The sequence below is a fragment of the Eriocheir sinensis genome, chromosome 40, assembly GCF_024679095.1.
Source record: "Eriocheir sinensis breed Jianghai 21 chromosome 40, ASM2467909v1, whole genome shotgun sequence".
Classification (NCBI taxonomy): Eukaryota; Metazoa; Arthropoda; class Malacostraca; order Decapoda; family Varunidae; genus Eriocheir; species Eriocheir sinensis.
In genome coordinates, this window is record NC_066548.1 from 1,962,738 (window position 1) to 1,986,291 (window position 23,554).

Below are 23,554 nucleotides of genomic sequence, written 5' to 3' on the forward strand. Positions count from 1 at the left end.
AGAGAGAGAGAGTACAATGAAGTTAAAAAAAAAAAAAAATATATATATATATATATATATATATATATATATATATATATATATATATATATATATATATATATATATATATATATATATATATATATATATATATTATATATATATATGTGTGTGTGTACTATGGCCTATGTTATGCATTAAAGAAAAAATTGTCCGGGACATGAGACTGAGCGGCGATCTTGTTAGTGCTTGCTTGTACTGTTGTACATTGCCATGTACAGTCATCGTCAGCGGCAGTCATGGCGCGCCGCCTTGGGTTGAGTGACGAACAGATTTACTCCTGAGTTATTCATGTAGTATTTAATTTTGAACAATAATTGAAAAATCGGAATGATTGAATCAATGATTCTGATGACTGATACCGATTGACAGTCCGATTCACCGTAAAAAAAAAAAAAAATAAAAAATCTGAGCATGCCGCGCTGCAAATGTCTTCGATGGTTTTCTAAGTACCGCAGGATTTTTTAGTGCGGTATTTTCAGAAAGTTTGCGGTAGTGGCGGTACTTTTTTTTGTGATGCGGTACTACCGCACTGAGTACCGCACTTGCCCAGTGCCCACCTCTGGTATTTTCATACCTGTCAAGCTACTGTGGTGTCTTGCCATAAGATTTTGCGTTATAGAGACCATCATAAGTTTGTGTATAAAAAACGTAAGATTTGACAGGTATGGTTCCGACGGACTCAAGCAGGGTGCACGAGGTACCTCCCCCCCACCCCCCCTACACACACACACACACACACACACACACACTAACCGTGACTAACCGTTACTCAGCACGCTCACATGAATTTAAATATGGCGCGTACGATATATTTCAAATTGTTTAAAACAAACATTGATAAAAAAAAAACATCGCAAGCGGAGAAAAACGTATGATTTTCAACTTACGCCGCAAGACTTGAAAATCACCGAAATTACGTAAGACACGCAAAAAACGTAAGACTTGACAGGTATGTATTTTGATAAATTTCGTTGAAGGTGAGACTGATAGGCTATGCGCCCTAAGCAGATACTCCACAAATATTCTAATATATATAGAATTTAGAAAAAAAAGAGTCCAATTTTGCTTGATATTGCAGGGCTTTCATGCAAAAAAGATTTTCAATGAGGAGAACCTTGCAACGGTCATTTATTTTCTCGTTTACCAATATGTTTGATAACAAGAATGATCAAATACATTTTTATGAACAATAGTATCACTTATTGTATTGAAATGTGATTGTTACAAGTCCCGGAGAAACACAGGTAATTCATGATAATTGAAAGAATAGTTCAAGCTTCGTGGACCCAGAGACGTAGCCGGTGGTGACACTCGCTGGCTGGCAACTCTGAATAGCATATACCCCATTGGTGTTTATCAAGATGTACTGACTATGAATGGACTGGCTGCAGCGCGCTTTTTACTTCCCCAATATATCTTTCTTATCTTTGCACCTGACACCTGTTGTTTTCAATCGTTTTCCACTAGGCTTCAGTGGATGTCCGCCTAGGCGCACATCCGCGAAAGTGTCATTATCCAAAGCATCGTGCAACTACGAACAGTAGTCTAGAGTGTTTTGATAATTGCTGTCCAACGGGTTTTTATCTACCAGCACAATGAAGTATAAGGTGTTACTTACATTTGTGGTGACCCTGGCCTTGCGGGTGGATGCGTGGACCTGGTTGTGGTGGAGCAGTAGTGGTGGTGGTGGTGAGAAGGGGTCTGTGTCTGAAGCACTGTGTCCTGAGCCGCAGGACATTCTTCCCTGCATTTGTACCAACGCCTCCCTGTCCTCGATGAAGATGGACTGCTCAGAAATACTAGACGAGTACGAACTGATGAATGTATTTTCTGCTTTCTTCCCGGTTACCGAGTTCAATGAGCTCGTTATCGCCAATAATGACTACCTGATCACTTTGCCCAATGGGGTGTTTAATGACGTGTCCTTCAGGACTATTTCGATACACGGAGGAGTTTTAGAGGTCATAGAAGAAGCAGCCCTTACCTCCAGTTTCACTACGGCCCAATATCTCATGTTTCATCAGAATAAGATCTCAGATTTTCCCTTTCACGTTTTATCCTCTTTCACCGATTTGAAGAGTCTGAGCCTCGCTGATAACAACCTTCAGGAGCTGCCCGATCTGTCCTCAGCCACCCTGGAACACTTGTACCTGGACAATAATCCGCTGGAGCAGGTAGCCGCCACTACCTTTGCCAACACACCTGCGCTCTCTGTTATTTACCTTCAGGAAACTCGTCTTCAAGAGATTGTTCCAGGTATGCTTTTATTCCTCGGGTCATTACCAAGAGACTGCGTATAATAAGTTTCCGTTTTTGTTGATTGTGAAGTAACTAACTTCTGCAATGTCCACGACTCAATTTGAATTACACAGCAGTAGGCGATTCAGTATATTTTCAGACAAATTGAAAATCATATCCTCAAAAAATCAGTGTCTATTAGATACATGGCAAATTTAATCAATTCATATTGGAAGATTTAAAAAAAGTTTAAATATCTGGTGCGACACTGCCTGTTCCTCTGACTGGGCAGAAGAAATGTCGATTCCTCTCCCTTGCTTCTCGATAAGAGCTGCGACTGAGAGTAGGCTACCATCATATTTCATCAAATAATTCAAATAATTCATCATGAAAACAGAGCTGAAAAGAAAGTGTCGCTTACTTTGCTTAATTTCTTGCAAAATGGAACCACTGTAGTGACTGTACAGATAACTGGGGTTCCAGTGATATGGGATCCACGGGGACTAATGTATTAACCAAACACGCCGTGTGACTGTAAACGTTTCGCTTTGGGGGAGAGATAAATGCATGATAAATGCCTACCAGGCGCTAATGGGCAAGAAAGTTCAAAAAAAAAAAAATCTTAGGATGATCACTTGACACGTATTATAAGTATAACCCATAAACAGTAGTCTAGGCGAGAGAACCGGTTACATTTTAATATGCGAAACGGTGGCAGATGGCAGCTACCCGTGCTACCAAACCAACAGCTTGTTCTGTGAATCACTTTCATGAAATGTTATTTAACCTATTTTAATGAAATATGGTATTCTTCCTTAAAGCTCTTAAAAAAAGTGTATGAGAGCCTTTCCGTCTGCCAGAGTAAAAATAATACCAATATCAAAATAGGCAAAATGCAAATGTATCCTGTGATCCATTAGGATGGGTTTCAACTTGATCGTATACCTAGAATTATGAACAGTAACAGTTGTTATTTGACAAACAAAAATCTGAACAACATTACTGGACTATTTAATTTTGACCAGGAAAAGAAAATCTACAGGTATTTTCCTTATGAAAACTGCCTTTCTGTCCCCCATCAGGCACCTTCAGCGGTCTGCCTAATTTGGAAATGGTCTACCTTTTCCGCAACTACCTGACGGAGGTGCCAGAGGGGGCTGTGGAGTTTCCTGATGTCGACGGTTCAGTGTTCCTCAGCCTCAATAATATCAGCACGGTCGCCCCCAACGCCTTTACCGGTGGGCCTTGATCTCTCTCTCTCTCTCTCTCTCTCTCTCTCTCTGATTGAGAAAATTATCTTGTAGTACTTGTAGTAGTCCATCACTACCTACCTCTCTCCCTTTCCTCTTCCACAGGCATGACGGGCGGTAAGGTGGAGGTGCAGTACAACAACCTGTCGGAGCTTCCGGAGGAGGTTTGGCGGCCGTTGCTTGAGGAGGGTGTCAACATTAGCCCCTACGGTGAGAGAGAGAGAGAGAGAGAGAGAGAGAGAGAGAGAGAGAGAGAGAGAGAGAGAGAGAGAGAGAGAGAGAGAGCATAAAAAGTAAAACAAATGGCTGGAACTTAATGGTGGTGGTTGAATTCGTTTTCAAAGGAGTTAATTGTGTTTCACACGATAAACTACGGAAAGGGATTTTGTTTCTCTCTTTGGATGTCATTGTTAAAATATAGCTGGGTGCCGTCAGGTCTTTTTCATCTTCACTTTAGTATATGTCATTGTTTTCTTTCGTGAGGGTTGTCAGAGAGAAAAAGATTGTTCTTATATTGGAATTAATGAAGCCTTTTATTGTATAAAGACATTTATCAGTCTTATTTGGAGACTACGTTTTACAATTGAATTTCAGCTTTGCCAGCCAGTCCTTGTACGGTTTATTTTGTTAGTGGAAATCTTCCTAATGAAAAGTACTATTTTCCTATAGGTCTGGCTGTAGAAATTACCTTACACAGTATCATTTCTGACAACACATGTCAAACTGTAGGAATCGCTCGCTTTTCCCATTTCCAGGTAATCCTCTCGTCTGCGGGTGTGATATCGCTTGGCTTCTAAACTCGTCTTTCATCGGCCAAATTGAGCCAATGCTTACCACCTGCGAGAACGGAGACAAGCTCGCCTTGCTGGACCCCGAAGATTATGCCGATTGTTGAGTTATCTGGCAACTCTTTGCATTTGATTGTCCTGCCCTATAAAAAGAAATAATAAATAGATTAATAAATAAATAACAAAGCCCGTTCACACTCTGCTGACTCTAGGCCACGACAGCCCAGCGACTTTTAGACCCCCTTCACACTGTGCCGAATTAGCATCCGGCGATCGTTTCTAGACCCCTTTCTGATCATGTGCGACCCTTTCACATCAACATTTCACACCCAAGACCTCGTATACCCCGAGTCGCTGGGTTGTCGTGGCCCAGACTTGCTTTATTCGCTGCTTAGTGCATTACTGTAAGACCTTGAGTTTTGATGCAATAATGGCACATATAGGTCCTTAACACACTGTACGCTTTTGAGTTTCACACTTCATTTCATAATCGAAACTTCTATTTCTTGTTCCAGCTTAAAGAATCTGGCACTTATCTATATCAAATGTCATTTTTCATGCGTCAGACCAAGCTAAAATTTTATAGAGATCTTTTTGGAGGATTTCCCTGTTTTGGTCTGAGATGACCGTGATACCAGTCCTCTCGTCGTCAGATAATTTGATAATGAAACTAGACTCCAACATCGACGTCACTGATATCAATTAATTATGAACAGCAGTGGGCCAAAAATCGAGCCGTGAGGGACACCACTATAAATAAAATAGTGACAGACGCCCTCTCTGAGGCCCCCTTCCCATCCTGAGTACCTCCTGGCAGGAACTATTGACTTGCTCAACCCACGAAGTCCATGGACGTCCCCTTGGCTTCCTCCACTCAGGATTGTCTCTTACAGAGAGACAACCCGATGAGCCTTCTGGGTAATCTGCCACGTGCCCGTATAGCAGGAGTTGGCGTTGACGGACCATGCAGGTAATATATGTTGAATCAGTCTCACGGAGTAGTCTCCGGTTTGACCAAGGCCTACACAAAGTCATTCCAGCGATATACCATGATTATGCGTAGACATTTATTACCAAAGGCATGAATCCACCTCTCCAAGTCCCCATTCAGTGACCATGTCTCACAGCCATAAAGTAAGACAGTGAGCGCAAGGGACTTGAAGATCCGGATTTTTGTTCTTCTCAGGTATCGACAACGCCATATACTCGTGCTGAGCGAGTCCATAACACCGTGGGCCAAGCCAATCCGCCGTAAGACTTCCTGGCGAGACTCACCGCTGTTATGAACTACGCTACCAAGGTAGATCTATGTGAAAATTTCCGAGCTACCAGTGTCCTCGCCACATGCATGGACAGACTGTATTGTTTCATCTAGCAAGCTTCCAAACACCTGTACCTTGATCTTGGCCCAGGGTAAGTCCCAAGGGCTTCCTCTCCTCGTGCAGTGCCTCGAGAGCCATCACCAATATTTCCAGCGTCTCCGCCAGGATTACTGCATCATCGGCAAAGAACAGGTCGGTGATCCTGATATTGTCAATGGATGCTCCACAATCACTCTGGTCCACAACTCTGTCTAGTACCCAGTCCATACAAATGTTGAAAAGCGATGGGGAAAGGACACAGCCCTGCCTCACTCCCGCATTCACGGGAAAGAAGCTGGACAAGCCCACACACTTCACAGCACTTTCAGTCCCAGAATACAGGTCAGTCAGCAAACCGATAGCCCTTGTAGGAATCCCAAGGAGTAGCAGATCTCAGAGTGCCTCACGATGGACTGAATCAAACGCCTTCTTGAGATCGACATAGGCTGCAAGCATCCCCTGTCGAAACTCACGTCGGCGCTCCACCAGTACGCGAAGCGCTAGGATACGGTCAATTGTTGACTTACCAGACGTGAACGCACTATTCAGGTCTCTGCAGCTTCAGCAGCTGGCTGCGAATTCGCATCAGCAATAGATGGGCGGCACCTTGTTCCGGTGTATGTCCCATCAATATATATATATATATATATATATATATATATATATATATATATAGATATATATATATATATATATATATATATATATATATTTATTTATATATTTATTTATTTATTCATCTTACAGGGAAGTGCTCAATGTAGTAACAGTATATACGGCTGTTTTCGTTTTATGGATATGATCAGCCCAATATTCTCTCAACTCCCACGAGCCACTTATAACAGTACAGGATACTTAATTAAAACACATCTGACTGAATCATCTATGGTGAAGCAGTTGACCCGCAGTACAATATCCATAACCTTTTGAAGAAATCATAAATGTTCAACTGAAAATCATTTACTCACATCATTATTTTACTTCCTTGAAGTGGGAAATATGACATAGGTGCCTATTACTTCAAATTCTATTAGTTTCTCATTGACAGCGGTGAAGGGGCGCGCGGCGTAGGAGCTCTGGAGAACACACGAGCCTCACCCAGAAATATGCATGTAGGTAGAGCTCTTTTAAGCCGACGAATGAAGTTAGATGGCTTCGTTTATGGTGACTTTTTGGGGGCGAAAATAAAAGAAAAACTTTTTTTAATAATTGGCAGTACTGTAGTTACTGTGAAACAATTAGTTATAATCTACACTGCCAACTCCAACTGCCTGCAAATAATATTGGGTTGGGGTAGATGTTTAGAGCGGCGAGAAGTTCAACCAAGAACCAAAGCATTCATCCGTAAAACTAATTAATTAAAAACAAAATACCACAGCATCTGCTCTTGGGTATGACGCGTTGGGTGAGAAGTGGTGCCCTCCGAAACGTACGAACACGAAGGTCGGCGATCCACACAAGAATCCGGAAGAGGGACAGCGGCCGCCCCTGGAATGTGAGTGTAAGGTAGGAAGATCAAAAGATGAACAAAAAGAAAAAGAAAAAACGTTCTTTCCCCCCAAAAAAAAGAATATCCATCTCATTTCCAGTCCAGACTAAATTTTTGAGTAGGGAACCTGAAAACGCTTAACGTATATATGACAAGTATAGATGCGTTGGGATGATTCGGAGGTTATAAATCTGAAACTATTGTACGGCTAGACACGAGACTACGATAGCGTAAAAATAATGTCTTCTGAGATGACTGCCGTACTTTCTATTACAGGTTATATTTTACGTTTTTCAAAGATTTCACACGTCTGCGGTAACGTAGGTAAAGCTTCTTGAATATACCAAGCATTATGCTGATACATTAAAATGAAACCTTATTTTTTCTATATCATCGTGAATTTGAACATTAATGTGAACTTTGTATTGGTTTAAGATGAGTTCATTAGTGCAACAAAAAGTGCGTATATTTCAGACACCAAAAAGAACAGTCTCGCTGGTTTGAACACAGCGACTGATTGGTTGGCAATTTAACGACACTTGTGAGGAATAAAGAGATCTAGATTTCTCTTAATCCTTGAAGTCTTAGATATATATTATTCCTTCTCAAATTATTGCTTTCATGATAATTAACGAGGAAATTTTCTGTTGTTCCTCTAATGAAACGTGTTCTCCTCTAATGATGCTTGCATGTATATGTGTGTGTACGTCCGAAGGGAAAGGTATGCAGAATGACAAGAGTATTTCCTGTATTTTTCCCCAATAATGATGGCGCCATATGACCCTGGCTGTTGCGGTGCCTAATTTAAATCAATCAATCAATCAGTCCCCAATAATGATGCTATATAAGTCTGTTTCAGTATCTAGCCATAATGCTGAGAATGTTGATAAGTTGTACGAAGATGTTCAGCCAGTCATGAATAGTGCAATAAAGGGTGATTAGAATGCTATATAAGGGAGAAACCGCGTTTTGTAATGATGCAATCGAATCACTATAATAGTAGACTCTGAAAAATATGAATACGATCTCTGACTAAAAGACGTGCCGAAAATGGACATGAAAACTTTCCTCTCGAATGAAAAGATTACATACATCCTTGCAAACAGGAGAGACATCATCCTAATACATGTTACAGGAGACATAACAAACCATAAAAAAGATCGTCCTCTCATCTTTCTATCAGTCATTGACAAACTATTCATAAAAATAATCTCACATAGAATTTCAGACAGATTATAGATTCTAGTCTAAGTGGAATAAAATAGACGATGTATGCCTTAATTGATAACGTAAATTTCGCGTAAATCATAGTCTTATTATGAGATTTCGAGAAAAAAATACATCGAATGATCAAGGAACTCCACAGTCTGGGAATACGCCTAACTGTCAGAGCATATACGATCAGACTGGGCGGAGGAGAGCTGTCAGAAACATTGCCCCTGGGAGAGGATGTTCAGAGAAGATGAAGAGGAAAGGAAAAAAACAAAACAAAACAGACACCTTATCCTTACTGAGGGCGGCCCACGAATCATGATGGGGAGAAGGAAAATGACCCGCTAATTTTCCAGAATTTGATTTTACTCACTCCTGCTGAGTAGTAGTATTTAATGGTTATGAAATAATAATTAGGTACACTCTGCCATAACTGTCTCATTCATTTCGTTCGGTGTGCAGGGGGTGACGCTCAGTGCATGCAAGATTGTGTTTAGGGAGTGCTTGTTCATGCGTAATTATTTGTGTGCCAGTAGCCGAAGGAAAGTCATCATCTAATATAATCATGCAGGTATGCAACACTGTTTTGTGCTATGGAGCTGCAATATTGCCTGAATCACGTTTTCATACAATCAATCCATAACTATTGTGATTCTGAACATCACTTCATTCTCTCGGGAGAAAACAGGTGTTTTGGTCAGGTGTGTCCCGCCCTGAGTCGGCGGCGCGGGCCCGGCCTGAGCCACAGAGCCTCGCCTTCCCCGCGGCTCAGTTGCCAAAGTGAGTCAGGGCGATACGTTCCTCTGGCCGCCGCTCAGCCAGTTTTGACCTGGAATTTCTGGGTAGAGCAGTGCGCGACGGTGTGTCAGTGGCTACCGCCCCGTTCTGATGTACAGTGTTCTTGATCTTTGTCCATTGTGCTGAGAATATCATGTGTGCGTAACGCCTTACCCCCTCAACGCTCAAGGGCAGCGCGATCTTCTTGGGTAAGTACATACGGCCCTGTCGAAGTCCACCTGTATCTGTGATTTTATGGTGCAGCTTCACCACTTTTTTTCTCCGAAGTGCATTTGATCCGCGGCGTATTTTATAACCTTCAGGGGAAAAAATAACCTACTGCCTGCGGGATGTTTGAACCGTTGGGCGCCTGTCTAGCTCCCAGTGACTCGAACTCGTGGCGTGTGGTGAGGGCGTTAGTGTGTGAGGCCTACGAGAAGTGGGTTTGGGATGTGGGTCATTGTGGTAATAGGAGGAGCGGAGGGTACGGCCACGGAGTCAGGTAGTGCTGGTCGGGGGTCAAGGGTTAGCTGGCAAACACTCCATGACGACGCGACGCAATCACGTTTCTGTCAATGCCTATTATTACATTTTAACTTAACAATTATTTTACATCCAGAAACACTGCGAGTGATTGTAACTTGACCTGCAAGTCTCAAATTCAAAACCTTATAAATTAGTATAATCCCTTCATTTAATCTAGTACTTGACCCAAGAACAACAAAACTAATCCAGCAATAATCTTCGTGGAGTGGGTGTAGGGGGGACTCCGTATTTTATGACCCCCCCCCAAAGCTTTATATACTCCTTTTAGTTGGATTTTGTTGTTCTAGTGTCTTACTATATGCATGAAGGAATTCTGGAAACATTGAAAAATAGAGGTGAGCCAGTGTTATTGATATTTACCAAGTTTGTTGTTTACGGTCAGCATTGCAAAGCGAATTAAGGAGTTAAGTATATATATGAATGTTATGGTTCTGTGGTCGTTTTACATCTAATATGCAATTGCCTCAAAACTTGGTCTTGTTCGTTTAGCAAGACTGATAGTGTGGTGGGTAGCTTTCGTGCTGAGGAACTTTCATGCATCCTTTCCGTCAATGATTTTTTTTTTTTTTTTTTTTTTAGCACCACGCCCCCAAAATTCAGGGTCGGGGTGTGTGACCTTGGGGTAGGGACAAGCCCGCGCACCTTCCTGCCTGGTCATCAAGGGGACACTCAGTGGAGGAGGGCTGTGGTGAGCTGGGGGTGAAGGTTACTTGTTGAGCTGGTGGATGTGTAGCCCAGACGTTCCCCGCTAGTTCAGACAGTTCCGCATGTTGTGCATCACTAATTGTATTCTTGGATAGGACGGACGCAGTATTATTATATATTTGTTTATCAAGGCTATATTTTCTTAATGAATTGTATATAATTATCTACCTATGTTTCGTATGAGCACAATGTGTGTGTGTGTGTGTGTGTGTGTGTGTGTGTGTGTGTGTGTGTACCCACGCACTCCCGCACGTGAGAGCCTTATACATGATGTAAACCAAATAAAAGGAAAGAAACTCCACACTGACAAATAACTCGGATACCCTATATTAAATTACTCGAGCTAAGCGGGGATTTGCCACAACAGCAACGTAGGTACTTCTACAACCACCACCACCTCCAAAAATAGCTATTAGAAATATTGTTACTGTTACTTATTGCAGCTACCAACCAAACCAGTGTCCTTATCAAGAGGAGAGAAAAAAAGCTAAGTGGTCTGGAACAACAGTTGAGCATCTGACGAAAGGTAGTAAGCTCAAAACGGCGTTGATGCGCATCAGTTGGCAGGCTGCCTTACCTCTTAATTTATATTTTATTATACATTTTTACACATACTCCGGAAACAAAATGTTTACGTACCATTGAATTACCAGGGATCCAGGTGTATTAAGTCTTAGACAGGTGGAAAAAATATACACCTATCGCAAATGTCGCCAAATAACTTGTTAGATGAATTATGCGTGATAATGTTTTTGGGACTGCTTGTTTCAACCTAAGACTTATTCTGGTTATGGAGGCAACCGTACGCACGTGACGGAAGAGCTGGGCCTATCGATTCACCAGGCTGATCCGAACCTTTTTAGTTTATCCGTGTATACGCATTACTGAAGCAACTCTTGGTAAAATAGCTGGGAACAGTCAGGGCGTGGAAGGAAGAGGAGCATCAACGGGGTGGGAGGGAGCGATGCGGTTCAGTGGGAGACAATGTGACGTGACGGGGAGGTAGGCTTCTCTGGATCCCACTTAAATAGTGGCACTAAAGTGACGACAGGCAAGAGGAAGAAAATAGGAGCGTTTGCCATGCTGGGAATCGTTTGAAAGAGAGGGGAAAGAGGTTGTATACAAACATGGGAAAATGATAATAAATTAGGGACGTCAGAATCAGAGAGAGAGAGAGAGAGAGAGAGAGAGAGAGAGAGAGAGAGAGAGACCTTCAGAGCCATGGTTCATCGTAATTTCTGCCGAAGAGGCTAATTTCTTATCGTTATATTATTGTTATGTGTTGTCACAGGAAATGTCCGGAGCTCGTAGAAGCAGCCCAAAGTCACTCACAGATTGTATAGATTCTTTGCCTGTGATAAAAGTTATGAAAGAAAAAAAACGTTATTATCGGCATGGTGATTGGCCTACTAAGGTACTCTGGGCTAAGAAGGGGGTGGCCGGTCCTTGACATACATTTGGGCATCAGACGGGACAGGAGTCTTGAGCAACGACAAGGTCACAGCTATGTGTACACTTGATGGTGCTTCTGGTGGAGGAGGAACAGTAGTCTCTTCGGGGGTAATGTATTCAAGCTCGGTGTTCCTACCTCCTCTGCTCAAAACCACCTTCACGCACGTCTCAGCCATCATGAGAGGCATTTCTCATGTTTGGTTTGGTTTTCTCCTTTTCTTGTTGAGCTCCTCGGTCCGTTGGGTTTGTTTTAGGTCAGTGATCACAGCTGCAGCGCCATCAAGCCGTGACAGACAGACGGTGACGGGCAGACTCGAAACACTTTATTACAGGCCTCTAAAATTTCCTTTTGAGACATTCACTTGTACATATTTTCACTAGCGTATTGTGTTATCAAGAAGTATACATGATTGATGTGTTTGGATGTAATGGTGGAGGTTCGCACGTATCATTGAAGAACTAGGTGTATAAAACTGTGTGTGTGTGTGTGTGTGTGTGTGTGTGTGTGTGTGTGTGCAGGGAATTAAGGTGATCTGGTGTTTGTAAATCTGACCTCCCAAGCCCGCTGGAGTGACTACTATCCAATCTCTCTCTCTCTCTCTCTCTCTCTCTCTCTCTCTCTCTCTCTCTCTCTCTCTCTCTCTCTCTCTCTCTCAACCGGGGATCAGAGCCAGAGGGCGTGGGTAGAAGGCATTGTAACCTTTCCTGATCCTACCTTTTACCCTCCTCCTAATTCATGTCCCACACCTCCCCTCCCCTTCCTTACAGGCACACTCAGCCCTGACCTTCTCCCCCCAGGCATCTCTCATCACTCCTCTTCCTCCTCTCCCTTCTCTTATCCCTTTAGTACATACATCGCCTTCAATTCTCCATTCTTCTCATGTTCCTTTTTCTTTTTTCAATTCTCGGTTTATCGTCTTCCTTTCCATTCTCTTTGCCCATCAGTTTCCCTTCACTTCCAGGTATCAAGTAACGGAGCTCCTTCCTTCCCTCAATCTATCACCTCCTCCTCCAGCCTTACATCCTCAATATCCCTTCTTTTCCACCACTCAGGCTCCCATCTCTCTTCCTTCCTGTTTCCTCAACCTATAGACATCCAGTAACAGGAATCCCTCTAATAGTTCCATCTTTCTCCTGTCGTATACTCCGATCTGCCATCTCCTTCGCCACCAACCCGAGCCCAACTTGTATCCTTTTTCTCCCTCCTCTTTCCTTAATCTTTATACACCACCAGTAGAAATGTTCCTTCCTTTCCTCTATAGCATTACCTTTTCCTTAGGCCTCAGCCCCCTCCCCACCTCCCTTCCCATCCTTATTCTTTCGTCTACCAATAACCCCTTTCTTTAGCTTAATAGCCCTGACTTTCCCTCCTGTTCTTCATCAATTTCCCATCTCTGCACTATATCCCCCCCCCCCCCTTTCCGCTCTTTCGTCTGGCAACAACCCCTTTCTTCAGCTTAATAGCCCTGACTTTCCTTCCTGTTCTTCATCAATCTCCCGGCTCTGCACTATATCCCCCCCCACACCCCCTTCACAATCTGCTGAAGTCTCCGCACTCCCCACCACGAACTCCACCCTAAACAGCTTTCTCGGCCGCGTTACTATTGTGGTAACTGTTTATTCTTGGCCTCATTCCTGTCTTCCTCTTTGCGTTTTATCACCCCGTCGTTCTGCTCCTTAGTTTCCTCCTCCTCCTCCTCCTCCTCTCTCTCTGCTTCTGTGCATTAACTCTTCCTTCTTATCGACGTATCTCATCTTCCTCCTCCTCCTCCTCCCTCTCTTTCTGCTCCTTAGTTTCCTCCTCCTCCTCTCTTTCTCTCTGCCTCTGTGCATTAACTCTCTTCCTTCTTCTCGACTTATCTCATCTTCCTCCTTCTCCTCCTTCTCTTTCTGCTCCTTAGTTTCCTCTTCCTCCTCCTCCTCCTCTCTTTCTCTCTGCCTCTGTGCATTAACTCTCTTCCTTCTTCTCGACGTATCTCATCTTCCTCCTCCTCCTCCTCCCTCTCTTTCTGCTCCTTAGTTTCCTCTTCCTCCTCCTCCTCCTCTCTTTCTCTCTGCCTCTGTGCATTAACTCTCTTCCTTCTTCTCGACTTATCTCATCTTCTCCTCCTCCTCCCTCTCTTTCTGCTCCTTAGTTTCCTCTTCCTCCTCCTCCTCTCTTTCTCTCTGCCTCTGTGCATTAACTCTCTTCCTTCTTCTCGACTATCTCCCTCCTCCTCCTCCTCTCTCTCTTTCTCCTCCTCCATTTTGCTTCGTTTCTTCTCGTTTTCCCTATCTCGCACCTCGCATTGTTTTTTCTTTTTCTGGGCCAACACGGCGGGCGAATGTTGGTATTTCTTGTGCTCTAAATATCGTGAGCACACACACACACACACACACACACACACACACACACACACACACACACACACACACACAGCAATAAGTTTGTTAGACCCTTAACTTTCTACCTTCATCTCTCTCTCTCTCTCTCTCTCTCTCTCTCTCTCTCTCTCTCTCTCTCTCTCTCTCTCTCTCTCTCTCTCTCTCTCTCTCTCTCTCTCTCTCTCTCTCTCTCTCTCTCTCTCTCTCTCTCTCTCTCTCTCTCTTTACCTGCTGAAGCCGATGGAGGTGAGATGACATAGCGGTGTCTTGAGAGTGAGGAGAAGGTGGGGTTAAGGGGTAAGGAAGGGTGATGCTGAAGGGTGTGTGAGGGGCAGGTCCACAGGATAGGCATGGGAGGCGTTGTATGGTGGAGTGAGTCAAGGTTTCTCTCTCTACCCCTTTATGAGTGTCTGGTTCATCCTCCTCCTATACTCCCTAGGGTCATATTACCCATCCGTTGGCCGTGTTACCTTCGACGCGTGTGTGTGTGTGTGTGTGTGTCTGAATGGGTCGTACAAGGGGGAGCGTATGGAAAGGGTTGCCTCATGTGACTGATCCTCATAGTGTAAGGTTGTGTCTTTCTTGTGCTCTGTGTAATTACGTGTTTATCTATATTAAGCTATCCATACATCTAGGGCGAAGTATAGGAGGAGTTTGTCGAATACTGCTTCCATTTGTGATATCAGTGTGTGTGTGTATTTCCCTAGTTGTATTTACCTAGTTGTAGTTTTACAGGGCCTGGGGTTACGCTCGTGTGGTCCCGTCTCCGTATCTGTATTTGTCCAACCTTTCCTGTGTGTGTGTGTGTGTGTGTGTGTGTGTGTGTGTGTGTGTGTGTGTGTGTGTAAGTAATCCTGTAAGTGATCCTCGTGGCATCTTCACTGACATTTGAGAGGTACGATCCCCTTGCACATGGTTCTCGTTGACTGTTTCCAGGTAGTCGAGTGTTTTCAGGAAGCGTCTCTCGTTCCGCCTAGTCTTCCAAATATGTCGAGGCCGGTCTGGCGTAGGCTCCCGCGGGTCCTTTCCTCCCCTCTGCTCTGCCACACAGTCCCAACACCTATCTCTTCCTCTCATATGTAAGCTATAGGTAACATATGAGAGGAAAAAATAGGTGTTGGGACTGTGTGGCAGAGCAGAGGGGAGAAATAGACCCGCGGGAGCCAACGCCAAAACGGACTCGACAATTTGGTTATAGGTGTTTCCACGTCGCGTTTTCTTTAGCACTCACTCAATCAGTTCATCTACCTGTCTAGTTTGTGTCCCTAGATTGACAAGAATCATTCCGAAGATGACTGAAGGTAACATTCCACCTCTCTTGGGTCTAACGGAAGCGCTTGTTTTTCACCTGTCGAATGGTGCGCTGGAGCTGACGGCATTCCCCGCCAAGGCTGCGGACGTGACGAGGACCACAACATTATTCTCAGTGTAAAACCAATGTCGGTAGTGAAGCGAACAGTGGGACATACCCCGTTCAGTTTTGCTATGTGATGCAGCCATTGTGTGTGTGTGTGTGTGTGTGTGTGTGTGTGTGTAGGCCTCCGTACCCATTATTTCTTACGCTTTTACGCCGTTCATCCATGGAGAAGGGGGGAGGGAACACAAAAGGAACACAAAGGAAGAACAAACAACAACAGACCTGCTAGTCCTTACGAGGCTGTTTGTGACAAGCTACACTAACTATCTAATCAAAGGTGGAAGATGAAGGACAGCAAAGGCGAAGGCGAAGAAGGGAGTGCGCTAACCGAGCCACCAACCCAGTGCTGATGCTCCTCCATGCCTCACCCTCGACCCACAGACCTGCGCGGAGAAAACCTGCGGGTGGCTAAGAGGGACGCCTAACCGTCCACACCACTAGCAGCTACGCCCCTCGCACCCTATACCGGCTAGTGGTGTCTTGAGCTTCACCCGGTCATCATCATCATCAGCATCAGTCATTCATAGTACACTGCTGACGATGACCTCTTCTAATATCTTTTTTTTTCTTTCTTGTACATGTTACATATTGCAATTTAATACGTATATGTCGATCTCTCTCTCTCTCTCTCTCTCTCTCTCTCTCTCTCTCTCTCTCTCTCTCTCTCTCTCTCTCTCTCTCTCTGTTCTATTTCTGCTCCGGTAAAAGTTCTAATTTCATCTCTTCTTCTAACTTCTACATTGGTTGCCACACAGTTAACTTTGGTTGTTCATCAGTTATCTATAAAATGTCCAATCCCTCCATAGACAAACAAAACATTATGGCTACTGATTCATCGTCAACACTCATTGGCTGATTGGTAAAACAACGGCCGCCGGTTCTCCTAGGTCCCCCCCGGGCGCACGGGTTCGAATCCTGCCCCTAGGTAAGATTGCCATTGTTCAAGTCTGGCTCCTCGTCTCAAGATAAATTTCTCATGAGTTTTGAAAGGCGTATAATATCCCCACTACTTAGGTGATGCAGCTTCTCGTTACAGGTGACAACAGTACTTTCTCTGAGGGTGGGTTGAGGGAGGCTACTTCCGCCCCTTCCCCCTCACCCCCCAGGAACCATGATGAGCGGGAGCCTCTTGTCACCACCATCCTTCCCCAACCTCTCATCTTCCCCAATCCATCATGTCTGTTGAGTTAGGTACGCAGGGGTTTATCTCCACACACACACACACACACACACACACACACACACAATAGCTGCAATTGAAAACTCACTCGTGCGGAGATGAGAGAGAGAGAGAGAGAGAGAGAGAGAGAGAGAAAACTTTTGTCTGCATGTAGGTATGTATCCTGTCGAGAAGAACACGCTGCAACATCCTCTCGCGGTGTGTCTGTTGTTGTGTTGACGTGACAGTGCGCAGTTTCGAATCAGTCCTCTGTGACCCCCGGGCTCGTGTCACGCCCCGCCGCCGCCCCCACAACACCGCTACTCACCTTCTCCGCCCAAAGAGAGAGTAAGCCTGCGGGGCACACGGCGTAGGAATCCAGGAGCCAGCCCGACCCGCTCGCCTGGCAGTGTTGTGGAGGTGGACGTGCTGAGTGTCGGCCTTGGGTGGGCGTGGGATCACCTGGGTGTTGAGGCTGCCGGGATCATGGCGGAAATGCAGTGTTTAAATCACCGCGGCCTCCAGCCAGCTACGGCATGCACCACTGTGTTGGGTGTCTGGCGCGAGGGCTTGCTGCGAGGGGCCCCTGGCGGTGTTGAGTTCAGTGGTCTGGGGCCGCCGATTATTCCGATCTGGAAGCTGAATGCTGCGTTCGGGCGCTTGACTTTGGAGGTGAGCAGAGGTGAGCCAGGGTGGAGGAGGGTGTGGGAAGGCGACGGAGGTACTGTTAGGTAGCGGTGTCCCTTCCGGCTGCTGGAGGCGACCCCGGGAGCCCTGGTAACGACGACCCGCCTCCATCCCGTAACGTTTTCGCCCCACCTAAACAGGGGAATAAAGGCTATGATTTACGAAGGGAATACGCGTTTCAGTGAAGCTGCTGATCGCCATTTACAAAATCGATCGTATATTTATTAATCTCAAATTTATGTAGCCACGAACTTTTTGTCCTTGCTGTTCCATTTAAGGATGGTGGTGGGGGGTTGAGAGGGGGTTAAGGGGGGATTACTGGCGCACTCAAAAAGAAGACAGTCATGGTAAGATCTTGAAAATCATATACTGGTCTTTATCCCAGCCGTAAATTGCGATTCCCCCCCCCCTTCCCCCCTGGCAACTCAGGCAACCATACCTCGAACGCTCCGCCACCCATGCATGATTTTGTGTGTGTGTGTGTGCGTGTGTGTGTGCTATTGAGTTAGTTCTGAAGACGAAAATGGCAGCCGTAATTGACTATCGTTATTTCCACGGAACTATTACACCCAGGAAGGACTTGTTAGGTGTTTGATTGTCTCGTATTTTTGTTCCCTTGTGTTAAAATCAAACCGGGAGCGACTGAAGTTTGGTCCGCTCGAGTAACATTAGAGAAACTGCAATAAATATCCGTAATGAACATAGAGAAATCTAGTAAGGCGACATGAAGTCCAGGGAAAGACTTGCTTGTGTAAAAGGCAACACTTCCCTTGTAAAGACCAGAGGCAGGATTTCCGTTGTTTTTGTTGCCTCACTTCCTTGGCTGCTGGTGGTGAGAGGTGCATTGCTTCCTCACATTATCTCTTGACCAACAACGCTGTCAAGATCTAATAGCATAGTTAGTACGCGTAAACTCTCTTCTCATGACCCGTCCATCCCTTACGGCACCCCATCAGCAAGTGGACCAGGGAGACTACCGGCCAATTTTACAGTCCGGTGCAGCAAGTTTGTAAGCTCCCCAACCAAATACAACATGCGACGAAAATTCCTTGTATAGTGTTTGGCGTTGATATAAAAAGTAGGAAATTTTAGGAATCCACACGGGAAATCTCTTTAATATCTAGTACCGAGTAGAAATAACGGATCACTGTGTTTGGTTTGAGCGCTTACAATGACTGTGCTGGACTGTCGAACTGGTCCTACATATATCAGCGGGTATTAAGACGACCAGTGACGTAATTGGAAGCAGACTCTCACCAACGCATCTCCGCAGCTTCCCCTCTGGCAGATTTCCTCCGGCATCCTCCCCGTCAGCAAGCAATTCACTTTGACTCAAGCCCCGTTCACAATGTACCGACTCTGGGCCACGACAACATAGCGACTCCGGGAACACCTTATGCGACCCTTCTACATCAAGATTTCACACCCAAGACCTCATATAGTACCCCGAGTCGCTGGGTTGTCGTGGCCCAGAGTCGGTACTAGTGTGAACGGGGCTTCAGCATTCCTCTCTCAAGCTCCCTCATTGGCCCACTCTGTAACTGGCGGGATGAACACAGGGATGGGGTAGGTGGTAGTAACTGTGATAATTTATGGACATGTTAATCGTCACTTTCATTCATAAGTCTCATTGAAGGTTTATTCCACAATTATGCCCTTAAATTTATCGTGTTTTGGACTTTTGGTGCCAGTGGTCGACCCGAGCTTATGGTGACTCTATGTTTATATTTCCCTGTTGCTATATTATTTTTATACCTCAGAGATTTGTTTATCGTTACTTACAACAGCGAGTTAAGTGCCTAATCCCGGTGACGTAAAAACATATATGAGTGTGACTGAATAATCTGGTGTGATAAACTGTGATGTATTTCAGTGTCGGAAGGAGAGAAAGTAAGATGTTGTTTTAGAAAGTGCGTGAGTATAGGCGTGGGAAACGAGTGACGGTGTTCGAGAGAGTGCGTGACTGAAGGCGTGGGAAAGTGAGTATGTTGCTTGGAATAGGCGTGGGAAATTGAGTGCGTTATAGAGGAAAGTAACGCAAGTATGGCGTGGGAAGGCGTGAGTGTGTGGCGTGAAACACTCATTAGAACCCGAGTGTGTGTGCTTGTGTGTGTGTGTGTGTGTGTGTGTGTGTGTGTGTGTGTGTGTGTGTGTCTGTCTGTCTGTCTGTGTGTGTGTGTGTGTGTGTGTGTGTGTGTGTGTGTCACTAGTGGCCTTTGTATACCCTGGTGACATCATGACCCCCAGAGAGTTAAAAAAGTCGTCGCCGTCGTAGTAGTAGTAGTAGTAGTAGTGGGAGTAGCAGTAGTAACCGTAGTAACCAAGCCAAGAAAAATGGCGCCATTATAAAACACTTGCCTGTGCCATGACGGGCTGGGGCCAACTACCATCCGGGCCCCACAAGAAAGCCTACCGTCGCTAAAGGCTAACACGTAAAATAAAATAAAAATATATATAAAAAAAATAGTGGGAATATGCATTTGTAACTGCTCACTTGTCTGTCCTGTCCTTGTCCTGTTTGTATTGGGTTTCATATCAATAACAACAATAGTGTTAAGCGAGAAAAAATATCTTGGTTTCACACTCACGTACCCTTCTATCTTTTTTTTTTATTCATTCAGCCTCTCCATCGTTTTTTCTTTACATCCACACACTTGTAGTACTACCGTCTGTGTCACAACTCCTGCACAGATGTAAATTTATGAGTACAGGAAGTTTTCAGTTAATTTCACCACTCGCGTTTCCACCTCTCGCTTTTTACTCTAATCAGCTGCAACCTCATATCTATATATATCTATGTATCTATCTTTCTATCTATATATTTTACCATCCACCTTCCCTATAGCTCAACCACATGTTATCGTTGCTAAATCCGCTGGTGTAATTACGTCAAAACTACAGTATTTTTTTTAATTCGCCTGGAATGCATTGATATCCGTACTTATCTAAGGCCATTTCCCCCGTCACTTAATTTTTTCTGATGTTTCAAGCTTATTATTGACAGGCGTATTTCCGCAGTAAATCCCCAACCTTGGTGTTCCATTAAAAGTAGATTTCTTATAATACGCGTATCCCTTCCTGAAGAGTGATGTGTTATCTTATCGTGGTGGGTTGGGCAAGGTCTATTCCACAACATTCGATAGCAGGTCTCGCTCGCTCGGCTCATGGTTAGATTGGTACAAGTGCCTTTCCCAAATAGCTCGAGAGGCTTTATAGTATCCTTTTGTTATATATCATGATAAGTGCCTCCTTGTGGAACTTCCTTTTTTAATACCAGATGCCGGGAAAACAAATTGGATGTCTTTATATTTGTGTGTGTGTGTGGGGGGGATTGTGAGGTGATGGTATTAAAGGAGGCTATGTCATGGTGAGGCGTGATGATTGGTATATGTTGGGTGTGTCAATGAGCCACGGGGAACTGGAGGAGAAGGAGGAGGAGGAGGAGGAGGGAGATGTGGAAGATGAATTGTGATCCGATAAGAGAGATTGATCTAAGCGGGGGACAGAGAAAGAGATAAAGTAAATAGTTGGCAAAGGGAAAAGATAAGATAGGAGAAGAGTGGAGAAATAAAAGGATAACAAGAGAGAAATTAAGAGGAGGGAGACGCATATAGAACGTAAAGAAGATGACGAAGATGAAGAAGAAAACGGAATGATTGTGAAGGAGTTTATAGGGAAAGGAAATACGAAAGATTGGAGAATGGAAATTGAGAGGATAGAAATAACATGAATCAAGGTCAACGAGGGAAGAAGTGACAGAAATGGAAATTGAATAAAATAGATGAATGCGAAAAGTTGACGAAAGAAAGCCAGGGAAAAAGAGAGAAAGTATGATGAATGAAGGCACATGAAAAAAGGAGACGATGAATAACATGAATCAAGGTCAACGAGGAAGAAGTGACTGAGAAATGGAAATTGAATAAAATAGATGAATGCGAAAAGTTAACGAAAGGAACCCATTGAAAAAAAAAAAGAGCAGAAAATATGATGAATGAAGGCTCATGAAAAAAAAGACGATAATTTTGTGGATGATAATGATGGAGATGATAATTTTTTTTTTTACAGAAGAGGAGACCATTCAAGGGCGTGAAAACAAAGAAAACAATAATGAAAAAAAACCCGCTACTTACTGCTCCCGGAAATAGAGAAATTAAGCGCTCGTTAAAGGAATAAAAGTATGGACTTTAAATGAGTGTTGACAAAACGAAGCCAGGGACGAGAGGAGAATAATAAGGTTAGTAAAGGAACATTATAAAGGAAGAGGAAGAGGCGAGGTCAGCAGTAAACATGTATTTTTGTAAAGAGGTTTTCTGATCAGTATTTATTATTATTAAAGTATGGAAAAAAAAGACTAAGAAGCAACGAAAATCACACACACACACACACACACACACACACACACACACACACACACACACACACACCAAGGTATTTCCTGGCCACGCACCCCCCCTCCCCCCTGCTTCCCCCTCCCTCTCCCTCCAGTTCCCATCTTCCTCCTCTCTCCACATTCCTTCTCCTCCTTCTACATCTCTCTTCTCCACTGACCTCCTGATTCCCTCTCCTCCTCCTCCTCCTCCTCCTCCATCTCCTCCTCCTCCACTACTACCTCCGCATACCTCATCATCCCACATACCCCTTACCTCCCCATTCCCTCCCTCCCTCACCCCGTCCCTCCGCCCCGGGCACACACACACACACACACACACACACGATAGGTTCCGTTACAGAGCTCATTCAGAAACGCAATTTTTGATGCCTATTACCACCAGACTTTTAATTTTCTCTCGACTTCTTTGGGCACAGGAGTGAGTAACAGCCATTTTCCAACGCCAGTTCACGGAGAGTTTGACATTTGATTATCTTAGCGATGTTAGATAATCTCAGACATGTCCATATAATAATGATCTGTTTATAGCTATTTGGGCACATATAAGGTCGCCCCAAAACACGTATTTGACAAGGCTTTCGTAGGAGTTTTTTAAGCGTTTCCAGGAGTAGTTTTATCGCTCTGGTGGTAGTGTGACCCTTCCTCTGTACCATGAACCTGAAGAAACACTCATTGCAACCTGACTGACCCTCTCTTTGACCTTCAGAATTAGCTCATGTGAGAAGCCAAAGTATCTTATAATACCGGCCTGTATGATATCGCAGATCCTTTGCTCACACATACTTACAGAATAATCATTTAACTTGAACTCCTTGTCCTCTTCCTCCTATCCCTGGCACCTTGTATTTTACCTGTATTCAAATATCTTCACACTTCAGCATCCTTCCCTCGTCTCGTATCAGCTATATATACTCTTTATTTTATTTTCCTCCTTCTCCCACGCATCTGTTCTTCCTTGTTCCTGCCTTTGCTTTTTCATGTCCTTTTCTCTCTACCTCCCTCGCCCTCTTTCAATGCCTTATGTCCTCCCCTTGTTCTCCTCCCCCTCCTCCCCCTCTCCTATCTAATTCGGTCAGTGGGTCTCGTCGAAGGGTAATCATATCATGCAATGCGGGTCATTTTGTATACAGATTACATGTCTTTATTGGTGTGTGTGTGAGAGAGAGAGAGAGAGAGAGAGAGAGAGAGAGAGAGAGAGAGAGAGAGAGAGAGATTTCTCCTAGTTCTGATTGCTATTTTTCTTTCTATTTTTGTTGCCCTTTGATTACTTCCTCCTCAATTTCTATGTCATTTTACTGCTTTGTTCGCCTTGAGCCGTCTCGTACTGACTAGCGTGAGTCTGTGCCTGCCTGTGTTGACTTGCTTATTTTGTATGGTATATATATCTCTACCGTGTCTGTTGGTCTGCCTGTCTGTGTGTATCTGAGGATTTTTATGTAATTGGTCATTTTCATTACCTGTGTTTGGCTTGTTTATTTGACAGTCTGTACCCCCTCCCCCCCCCTCCTCTCTCTCTCTCTCTCTCTTACACACACACACACACACACACACACACACACACACCTTTCATACACCCGCGGTTCATGTTTTATTTATGTTCCGTCCAGCCATTCCCTCTATTTCTACCCTGCCCACGTATTGTCCTTCACGTCTTCTCTCTACTCCTCCTCCAGA

The 23,554-nt window shown here is 44.3% G+C and overlaps 2 protein-coding genes across 4 annotated transcripts in view; both read left to right on the forward strand.

Annotated features, from left to right (window-relative positions):
* Nucleotides 1–1,513: 1,513 nt before the first annotated feature.
* Nucleotides 1,514–4,516, forward strand: LOC127009192 (oplophorus-luciferin 2-monooxygenase non-catalytic subunit-like). Of its 2 annotated transcripts, none has more exons than XM_050882017.1 (4): nt 1,514–2,301; nt 3,366–3,521; nt 3,639–3,743; nt 4,289–4,516. In XM_050882017.1, the coding sequence occupies exons 1-4, from the start codon at nt 1,641–1,643 to the stop codon at nt 4,426–4,428; spliced, it is 1,062 nt and encodes a 353-aa protein (XP_050737974.1). In that variant the 5' UTR covers nt 1,514–1,640; the 3' UTR covers nt 4,429–4,516. The 2 variants fall into 2 exon arrangements, with proteins under 2 accessions (XP_050737974.1, XP_050737975.1); XM_050882018.1 differs by having other exon boundaries at nt 1,706–1,852.
* Nucleotides 4,517–9,149: 4,633 nt separating this feature from the next.
* Nucleotides 9,150–23,554, forward strand: part of LOC127009193 (epidermal growth factor receptor kinase substrate 8-like) — a 121,524-nt gene continuing 107,119 nt past the window's right edge. For both annotated transcript variants that reach the window (XM_050882020.1, XM_050882022.1), the window contains exon 1: nt 9,150–9,369. The gene's annotated coding sequence lies outside the window, so the exon portion shown is untranslated. The remainder of the gene's footprint in view (nt 9,370–23,554) is intronic.